General features: G+C 56.6%; 1 protein-coding gene across 1 annotated transcript in view; it reads right to left on the bottom strand.

Moving 5' to 3' along the window:
• Positions 1 to 8,788, bottom strand: part of RAB10 (RAB10, member RAS oncogene family) — a 52,025-nt gene extending 43,237 nt beyond the window's left edge. The window contains exon 1 of the mRNA XM_064709984.1: positions 8,281 to 8,788. Coding sequence (XP_064566054.1) covers positions 8,281 to 8,407 — 127 coding nt within the window. The 5' untranslated portion in view covers positions 8,408 to 8,788. The remainder of the gene's footprint in view (positions 1 to 8,280) is intronic.
• Between the last annotated feature and the right edge of the window lie 1,932 nt (positions 8,789 to 10,720).

The raw sequence follows: 10,720 nt of genomic DNA on the forward strand, positions 1-10,720 counted from the left end.
CTACTTTTTGCTCTTCTTGGTGGCACAACAGGGCTGCCACTGCTGGAGAATCCGTGTATCCTGCTGTGCTCTGGGGTGCTGTGTGGGCATTTCTCAAGGCCAGGTGGATGCATTCTGAGGCAGAGCAGCCCTCTCCCAGGCACCATCCCTCCTGAGGCTCTCCTGCTCACCAACAAGCAGGGGCACGCTGCTTTCCGTGCTCAGGGAGGAGGAGCAGGCAGCAAGCTGTGGGCACCCAGGGTGGGGAGAGCCCACGCCCTGCTCTGGGGCTGCCAAGGCAAAACCCTGCCCCAGACCTCAGGCAGCAGCATCTGCCCTGATTCTTCAAGTCAGGGTTGATTCTTCCTGTGCCCTGATGAGGTTTTCATCAATAGGCTCTCAATCAATGCCCTAATTAAATATCAGTATTGACTTGGAGAGTGGAAAAGATCAAGTGTTTTCTCAGGGTAAAGAGAACTGGTGAATCACAGGATGGTTTGGGTGGGAAGGGAGCCTAAAGCTCACCCCATCTCACATCCTGCCAGGTGCAGGAACTCCTTCCACCATCCCAGGGTGCTGCAAGTCCAGCCTGGCCTCAGACAGCTCCAGGGACGCAGGGGCAGCTCCTCTGGGCACCCTGTGCCAGAGGGAAGAAAATCTTCTGCAAGAGCATAACAGATTTTCTTTCAAAAGACATAAACCAAAGAGTCAAGAGGAAAACACTTCTCTGCACCTCCCAGTTGTGTTTATCACTCAATAAGGCACTAAAAACTAATCATTGGCTACTTAAAACAAAGGCTGTGTTCCTGCTTAGGCACTCATGAACAAGTTTCTAGCAACAGCAACAGACATTTTGTTTGGCCTCTGAAAATTCACAAGCAGCCCACAGATCACGAAGCCTGTGCTCCAAATCTGTACACACATTACCCCAGAAAATATCAGTGACTTCCTAACGCCTCATCTCTGTCACTGCTGAAGTGACAGCTCAGTCCCCTCCTGGAAACAGAGCTGGCTTAACTGGAGCAGCCAACCTGGGCACTCTGCAGGGCTCCTGAATGTGCTCAGCACTTTTGGGGAGCTGAGTTTCAGCTGCACATCAGCTCACCAGTGTGTCAGAGCAAGGACAGAGCAGCAGCAGGGCTGCCAGCACAGGGCTGAGCCCGGGGAAGCAGCTCTGCATTGTTCACCTCCTCCCCTGACCAGCTTGGCCCAAGGCACCGACAGCAACAGCAGCAGGAGAGCAGCGAGCCCAGTTTGGGGTTTGTTTCATACTGGGAGGAGGGAAGGGCAGGCACTGGGACTGCTGCCAACAGGTCTGGGAATGTGGAACTGCAACCAGAAAGGGAATTTTCATGGGGAACCCCTCAGGCCCAGGGCAGTGCCCGTCCCCTGTGCTGGCACTGCTGGGGCACCTCCAGTGCTGGGGGCAGCTCTGGGCCCCTCCTGACAGGAGAGACCTGGAGGGGCTGGAGCGTGTCCAGGGAAGGGAACGGAGCTGGGAAGGGAATGGAGCCCCAGGAGGGGCTGAGGGAGCTGGGAAGGGAATGGAGCCCCAGGAGGGGCTGAGGGAGCTGGGAAGGGAATGGAGCCCCAGGAGGGGCTGAGGGAGCTGGGAAGGGAATGGAGCCCCAGGAGGGGCTGAGGGAGCTGGGAAGGGAATGGAGCCCCAGGAGAGGCTGAGGGAGCTGGGAAGGGAATGGAGCCCCAGGAGAGGCTGAGGGAGCTGGGAAGGGAATGGAGCCCCAGGAGAGGCTGAGGGAGCTGGGAAGGGAATGGAGCCCCAGGAGAGGCTGAGGGAGCTGGGAAGGGAATGGAGCCCCAGGAGGGGCTGAGGGAGCTGGGAAGGGGCTCAGCCTGGAGAAAAGGAGGCTCAGGGGGGACCTTGTGGCTCTGCACAAGTCCCTGACAGGAGGGGACAGCCAGGGAACAGGGACAGGACAAGGGGAAATGGCCTCAGGCTGGGCCAGGGCAGGCTCAGGGTGGGCATCAGGAGGAATTTCTGCATGGAAAGGGTGCTCAGGCCTTGGCAGGGGCTGCCCAGGGAGGTTGGCAGTGCCCATCCCTGCAGGTGGCACCTGGATGTGGCACTGGGTGCCCTGGGCTGGGCACAAGGTGGGCATTGGGCACAGCTGGCACTGGGTGGGCTGGGAGAGCTTTTCCAGCCTCAGGGATCCTGGGATTCTGAGTACAAGCAGCACCTGCTGCCCTCTCACTCCCCCAGCCCAGATTTGCAGGGTAACATGAGGAGCCCCATCAGGGAACTGCTCCAGCTCAGCTGAACAAACAGCCACGTTACACAGAGCAGTCTGCAGGCAGCTCAGTTCCTCAGCTCCTCACCACAGCCATCCCCAGCTCCTCAGCAGCAGCTCTGGGAGGCGTGTGCAAAACTGCTGCTCATTATTCACTGCCCTACATGAGAAAAAAATCCCCAACCACTCACACACAAAAGCCCCAAAAAGCCCTACTAAAGAAAACCAAAACCAAACCAAGCTTTTTGTACAGTATCACACGAGTCCAGCTCGCTCTGTCACCCTTCCCCAGCACACAGAGGAGAGGACAACCCCCCTCCAGGCCAAGCAATGCCTGTCCAACCTCCAGCAGCCCAGAGCCCAGGGCATTCCCGAGCTCCAGAGCACTGCATTCAATGCCCACCTCCAGATCCACTTCCATTTTCTACTTTCATTCTGAAGCCACCATCTTTTCCCCTCCGAAATTCCCCTGGAGCCACCTCCAAGTGGAAATGACTTTGGTTCCTGCTGCCTGGTGGGTTCAGGTCCCAGAAATGGCTGAGCAGGAGTTGGGATCAGGGGGGCTTTGCTGGGCCAGGGTTTATTGGGATTTTTCCTTGTCTGATTCACCTGCTCCATGCCAGGCTGAGCCCACAGCCTGGGCACAACATGAACACAACTCACAGCTGGTAGGATACAAAAATGGGATATAATGATGGAATATGGAATGGTTTGGCTTCAAGGGACCTTGAGGCTGATCCCATTTCACCTCCTGCCATGGGCAGAGACCTTCCACCAAACCAGGATGCTCCAAGTGCTGTCCAACCTGAGCCCACAGCCTGGGCACAACACAAACACAGCTCAGAGCTGCTGCTGCTCCTGCAGGCAGGATACAAAACAGGGATTTAATAATGGAATTATGGAATGGTTTGGCTTCAAGGGACCTTGAAGCTGATCCCATTTCACCCCCTGCCATGGGCAGAGATCTTCCACCAAACCAGGATGCTCCAAGTGCTGTCCAACCTGGCCTGGAACAGCCACAACTTCTGGGAACAGGCAAGCCAGCACTTCCCACTGGTGCAGTAACCCCTGCTTTATTTGAATCCTGAAATCACTTGGTTTTCAAACTTCATCCCCTGCACAGCAACAGCATTTTCCCCTCTCAAACCATCATTTGTTTCCCAAAATCTGGCAAGTTTTTCCCCATTCTGTACCTGGGATTCCTCTTTCCTTCTGACATTAACATATCACAATCCTGAGTGAACAAATCCTCCCAGGATGCACAAACAAGCTTGGATTTATTACCTGAAGACTCTTGAGGTCAAATTTTTAAAAACTTCAGTGCTCCAATGTGCCAATATAGAGCAATTTCAAAGCAAGTGGTTCCAACTCAAACCCAATTGCAATAAGAAATAACTAAAAATAATTATTTCATCCAAATAAGTTTTCCTATACTTTCACATTTAAAATATCAGTTTTGCACGCTCCTAGCACAGCTTTAGTTGTGCTCAAAATAAAACAAACCTCAAAAATCACTGGTTTTTATCTCTGGATTTGTAGACTTGCAGCCAGGTGAGTAAAGCTCAGGAATACAAAATACAGCTGCACCTCCAGGAGGGATAAAGATGCAGGGAAGTTTTACCTCCATCAGGAGCACTTTATTATTTATTTGAATCCTGAAATCACTTGGTTTTCAAACTCAGGAGCACTGGGAAGGGATAAAGATCCAGAGAAGTTTTACCTCCATCAGGAATACTGGAAAGGGATAAAGATCCAGAGTTTTACCTCCATCAGGAGCACTGGGATAGGAAATCTCCCAATACTCACACACCCTTTGTTCTCCTGAGCTGTTACTAGAGATTTCATGGGAAAACATTTTTGTGACTCACCTTCATTTGCATTGGACTTAGTCAGACAACAGTGATTACATGCTTAGGCTCAGTTCTGGCATTTAAATCTTTCAGCAGCCATCCTGGCCACAAGAAACTCCCTCCCTACCTGTTCCAGGTGCCAAAGGCTGGACCTCAAGGAGCTCCACAAAGTGGGCACAGCTGCTACGGATCCTTTATGCACAGCTCACTTCAAACCACCAACAACTGACACACTGAATGCCAATAAAGATATTAAAAAATAAGATCTCAGGGATATGCTGCCTGGAAGTTACTCATGCTAACATTTTTAACATTCAAAACAAAGACAATCTGCTGGTAGCAGGGAGAGCACTAAAATGAGAGGAACACCAAGGGCAGCTGCACCCACTCACTGACCCTCAAAGTCACCACAGCTCTCAAAACCAAATACCATGAAAATGATTTTTGCACCAGAAAATCGCTGCAGAACAGTTAAAATTTAAAATTATTTGTGATGGACTAAGCCTTCCAAGGTTTATTCCTTTTGTAGCTGCAAAGAGCAGGGCAGGGCTGAGGCTCAGGCCTGGCCTCCCCAGGGAGGTTACCATGACTCTGGGATTTGTGGCAGAAATGCCAGCTGCAATATTTATAGTGCCTGAGAAGGGGCAATGAAATCACTCGGGCTGGCACCTCAGCACATCCAGGAGCTGAACTGCTGCTGCAGCAGGAAATATTAGATTGAAGTGACTCAAAGTGAGACTCTGGCAAATTACAGGGCCAGTAAGTTATCTCCCAGCAGCCACCATGGAGCAGGATCCATGGGCAAAGATGAAATGTGAAGTGAACAGAAATCACTAACATGAAGCAGAAATGCTCTGTTAGGGTGTCTTCCCTTACATGTGCAATCAGGCCTTTGGTTTTAGAGAATTAAAACCTTTTTCTCACACCTTCTCCTTAAAAAGAGGCCAGTTTCAATATTCCTTGAGATCCTTCTTTTCATTGTAAACTCGATATTGAGCCTTCAGTGCTTGAAGGGAACCTACAGAAGAGCTCAGAGGGACTGGGGACAAGGATGGAGGGACAGGAGCCAGGGAATGGTCCCAGTGCCAGAGGGCAGGGATGGATGGGATACTGGGAATGAGGAATTGTTCCCTGGGAAGCTGGGGAAGGGCTGGGATGAATTCCCAGAGCAGCTGGGGCTGCCCCTGGATCCCTGGCAGTGCCCAAGGCCAGGCTGGGCACTGGCACACCCTGGGACAGTGGCAGTGTCCCTCCATGGCAGGGGTGGCACTGGGGGGGCTCTGAGCTCCCTTCCACCCAAACCATTCCAGGATTCCATGAGTCTGTCCCTGTCTCCAGCCCCCAGCAAACACCCCAGCACGTTTTTGGTGTGCCCCAGGCTGTTGGCAGAGCTGTGAGCAGAGGCAGGGCAGGGAGCAGAGCTGCTGGGGTTACTCAAACACAGGAGAGCCTCAGCCAAGGATCCAGTCCCAGTCACCCTCTGTGTACACAGGGCTCTGCAAACCACATTTCCTTGTTGCTACAGGTCAAAGACTCCACGGGAGGCTTTCCCTGAAACTCTGCTCTGCCAGCTGCAGGGCTGGCATTATTTCCCTCCATGGAAAGCCCTTTCCAGGTTCCTGGATTGTCACTGCTGCTGCAGGGCCAACCTGGGCAGGTGGGAGAGCTGCTGAGAGCAGGGGGACACTGAAATCCCATTTTCAGCCACGCTGCTGCACTGTTTGGGATAACACAGAGAACTGAGTGGATCTGGGTAACTCAGTGTTTGGGGTCTTCCTTCAGGGATGGGCTGTTTTACCCAAGGTGTTAATGGAGGTCACCCTTAAGGACACTTCCCTCCAGGTTTCCACATCAACTTACAGAAAACTATGGAAACAACACATTTAAGGCATCTTTGGGCAGTTAAACACCACACAGAAAATCAATTTGTACCCCAACACCTGCCAGATTCCCCTGTGAAGACACAAACCTGTCACAGCTACCATCTCCAGACATTCAGGTCAGAATTCAGGGAATAAAACACCTCTGCCCTCCAGTTTAGGCACTCCAGAAACAAACAGCCACTGGTGTGACTGGTGGGAAACACTGCCAAAATCTGCACGTGCACAAATCATACTCAACTTGGTGATCCTCCTCTTGAAGGCCCAAAACTGCACAGTTAGACCAGCAACTAATACTAATTAGTAAATCACTAATTAGTAAAAGCACGAGTTGTTGGAGCAGGAGCCACTGTGCCTGCTGACTTTTTAACTATGACGTTGACTATTTTTAACTTTGAGAATTGAAATAAACCTTCCCAACGAGCTCCAAAGGCAAGGAATGTCATGTGATCCCAGCAAGGATCTGCCAGGCAGTGCCAAAATACACCCAGGCCACAGCAGCAAACCCATCTGGCCTCCCAGAGCCACGGGGAGGGACATTAACTGTCACACAGTGCCCCCAAAATTCACCAAAATGCCAAGCTGAGGCCCTGAGAGGCTTTAGGAAATAATTTTCTCTTAGCTGTCACAAAGGTTTTTTTTTCACTTTAAATTTCCCAAGCCTTGCTTAAGAAGAGTGTTTTTATGTGCTATAGTCTGAGGTGCAATTTTTGGGTGATATTTCATCACAGATAAGGAAGTGCACAGGGGTGAACTCACACCCAGCACTAAGACCTACCCTGACACTCCACACTCCCTCAGCTGCATGACCAGTGATTTAAAGGATTTACAGCAAAAACAAAAAGTCAGATCCAGTTCAAACTCCTCGAAATAATCTTCTTTTTTATCTAAATGTGGGTATTCAGTGCAGCACCAGTGGGTGCTGCAAGAAAGCTGAGACAGGAATGACCCTTAATTTTCATTAGGGAATGACCCTTAATTTCCAGAGCCAGTCACCCAGAAGGTAACAAGCTGCTGACCCGTTCATCTGCAAACAAAAAGACGTTCAGGAGAAGCCCTGTGGTACACCTGGGATGCAAGGGTTGGGTACCAGGCCTGTCCCGGGGCACAGATTGCACGGAAAAGCCAAAGACACGTCCCTCGTTCATGATGTCACAGCAGCTCTACCTCGGTCAGGAGGTGCCGAGGGGGGAAGGCCAGCTTTGCTGGGCGAGAAACCAGACCCCACCCACGAGCGCGATGGTTTGTGAGGCACCTCCATAGCGGTGCAAACACGGGCACGGCGAGCCCAGCGCCCCGCAGGCACCGGATTAACGCTGATGGAAGGGGCCAGGTGGGCTCCGGCGGCTGCCACGGGGCAGGGGGGGGACGAGCTGGCAGCGCAGCCCCCGCGGGGGGGACAGCGAGGGTCGCCCAGGGTCACCCGGAGCCCAGGGAGGAAGCAAAGCCACCGTGCCCTGCCCTGCCCTGCGGCGGGGGCGAGGCGGCGTCGGGCGGCACCGGGGCGGCTCGGCCGGGGCTCGGCACGGGGACGGGAGGGGGACACGGGAATGGGGCTGGGGGGGACACAGGGGGTCCCTAAGGGGGGATACAGGAGTGGGGCAAGGGGGTGACACAAACATGGGGCTGGGGGGGACACAGGGAGGGCCTGGAGGGACATAGGGGGTCCCTGAGGGGGTACAGGAGTGGGGCAAGGGGGTGACACAAACACGGGGCTGGAGGTCCCTGGGGGGGATCACAGGGGATTCCTGATGGGTGGCACAGGGGGTCTCTGAGGGTGACACAGGCCATCCCTAGGGGTGACACAGACACGGAGCTGGGGTCCCTGGGGGGAATATACAGGAGCGGGGTTGGGGGTGACACAGGCCATCCCTAAGAGTGACACAGACACGGGGCTGGGGGTCCCTGGGGAATCCTAATGGGTGACACAGGGGGTCCCTGGGGGGGTATACAGGAGTGGGGCTCGGGGGTGACACAGGCCGTCCCCAGGGGTGACACAAACACGGGGCTGGGGGTCCCTGGGGGTGGTAGGGAGGTCACAGGGGATTCCTGATGGGTGACACAGGCCGTCCCTAGGGGTGACACTGGGGACTGGGGGTCCCTAGGGAGGGAGGGGGAGGTCACAGGGCATTCCTGATGGGTGACACAGGAGGTCCCTTGGGGGCTGGAGATAACACAGGCGATCCCTTGGGGGTGACACAATAACGGGGCTGGGGTGAGCACTGGGGGGTCCCCGGGGGTGACACAGGGCCGGAGCTGAGGGGGGTACGGCGGTGGGAACCGAGGGGTCCGCAGCCCCGCCATGGGCGGAAAAGCACTGACCAATGGTGGAGATGAAGGTGGTGTTGAAGGCATCGTCGGAGAAGCGGAAGAGGACGCAGGTCTTGCCGACCCCCGAGTCCCCGATGAGCAGCAGCTTGAAGAGCAGATCGTAGGTTTTCTTCGCCATGGGGGAGGGCGCGGCGGCCGCCGCCGCCCCTCCTCGCCGCCTCCTTCACCGGGCCCGGCCGCTCCCGAGGGCGGCGGCGACGGCGGAGGACGAGGAGGAGGAGGAAGAGGACGAGAGCGACGAGGAGGAGGAGGAGGAGGAGGGGGCCCACAAAATGGCTTCCTGTGGCGGGGCGGCCTCGCGCGCTCCCCGCGCCCGCGGCTCCTCACGGGGAGGCGGCGGCGCCCGCCCTCATAACCCCGCGCTCCGCCCGGACTCCGCTCGGCTCGATGGGCCCCGCTCGTCGCCGGCCCTTCCCGGTTCTCCCCCGGGGCTCGCGGCGGCTCCTCAGAGGCGCTGCCGAGGCTGCGCGCGCCGCCTCCCCCGCCTCACGCACCGCGCAGGCCCGGCGGGGGCGCGCGCGCGCGCGTACGCCGCTGTGACGTCACCGGGGCGGGGCGGCGGGTGCGGGTGACGTCACCGCGCGGCCCCCGGAGTTCGTTTGTTTTGTGCGTGTTTTTTTTTTTTTTTGCCCGGGATTCGCGGCCCGGGGAATGGATGAGCTCCAAGAGCGAGGATCTCGTGGGGTTTAACGGGACCAGGTGCTGGTGCTGCTGCACTTGGGTCGGAACGAACCCTCGGATCCATCCAGGCTGGGGATGAGCACAGGGAGAGCAGCTCTGGGGTGTTGGTGGGTGAGAGGCTGGACATGCCCTGGCCCTGAAACCCCTCGGATGCTGGGCTGATCCTCCAGAGTGGGCAGCAGGAAACGGGGACATCCTGCTCCTCTGCCCCTGTGCCCAGGTGAGAGCCCACCTGCCGCAGCCCTGGGCATTCCAACAGCACAAGGACCTGGAGATGCTGGACAGAGCCCAGAGGAGCCACCAGAGCTGCTCCAGGGCTGGGAGAGCTGGGGGTGCTCACCTGGAGAGGAGAAGGATCCAGGGAGAGCTCAGAGCCCCTGCAGGGCCTGAAGGGGCTCCAGGAGAGCTGCAGAGGGACTGGGGACAGGGATGGAGGGACAGGACACAGGGAATGGCTCCCAGTGCCAGAGGGCAGGGCTGGAGGGGATTTTTGGAATCAATTCTCGGCCATTCCCGCGCTCTGCCCCGCTCAGGTGCGCTCCCGCAGAACCCCCGCGTGATGACGTCACCGGCGGTCGCGCGACCCTAGGGGCTGTCAGCCCCGCCCTTGCGCCGGCGAAAGCCCCGCCCCTCGCTGCGCTCTCCGCGCTCCCATTGGCTGCGCTCGCCTCCTCCCCTAGGGGTTGGAGTGGCGTCACTTCAGGGGGCGGAGCGCGTCTGAGGGCGGGGCAGGAGGCGCCCCCTGGCGGCGCAGGCGTGAGGGGGCAGAGAGCCCTGAGGGGAAACCGGAGAGGGCTGGGAGCGTGCAAAGATTTGGCTGGAAAGGCACAGCAAAACCCTTCTCATTCCACCCCTGCCATGGCAGGGACACTGTCCCAGCCTGCTCCAAGCCAAAATGCCCAGCCTGGCCTTGGGCACTGCCAGGGATTCAGGGGCAGCCACAGCTGCTCTGGGCACCCCGTTGCCAGCGCCTGCCCACCCTGCCAGGGAACAATTCCCAATTCCCAATATCCCATCCATCCCTGCCATCTGGCACTGGGAGCCATTCCCTGGGTTCTGTCCCTCCATGCCTTGTCCCCAGTCCCTCTGCAGCTCTCCTGGAGCCCCTTCAGGCCCTGCCAGGGGCTCTGAGCTCTCCCTGGATCCTTCTCCCATCCAGGTGAGCACCCCCAGCTCTCCCAGCCTGGCTCCAGCCCCTGTAGCATCTCCACGGCCTCCTCTGGAGCAGCAGCTCCAGGTCCTTGTGCTGTTGGAATGCCCAGGGCCGGTGGAATCCCTGGACACAGGGGCAGAATCCCCCCTTTCCTTCTGCCCACACTGGGGGATCAGCCCAGGACTGGGGGATTTCCAGGTGCCAGCACACATGGCCAGGCCATGTCCAGCCTCTCATCCAGCAGCATTCCCTGGATGAGCTGGAGGGGATGGCTCAGGTGCTGACCCAGCACGAGGAGCCCAAGGACCTCCTGCACCTCCTGTGTTTGCAACCTGGACATGGGGAATTCCCTCACACTTCCTGCTCTTCCCACAGAGGGGAGGAAAGCTTCTTGCAAGAGCCAGGCTGTGGAACCAGCACTGAAGGCACTGGAAGCGCTGCAGATGCCCCATCACAGACCCAACACTCCTCTCACGTTGAATCCTGAGCTCTCCCATGGTATGATCCAGCATACTGCCAACTGCAATTTGCTGTCATAATTGAGTATCCAGCTGTCAGTAATTTCCCACTGTTTGCAGGATGAGTTAACTCATGTGG

This window comes from Zonotrichia leucophrys, chromosome 3, assembly GCF_028769735.1.
Source record: "Zonotrichia leucophrys gambelii isolate GWCS_2022_RI chromosome 3, RI_Zleu_2.0, whole genome shotgun sequence".
In the NCBI taxonomy this organism is placed as follows: Eukaryota; Metazoa; Chordata; class Aves; order Passeriformes; family Passerellidae; genus Zonotrichia; species Zonotrichia leucophrys.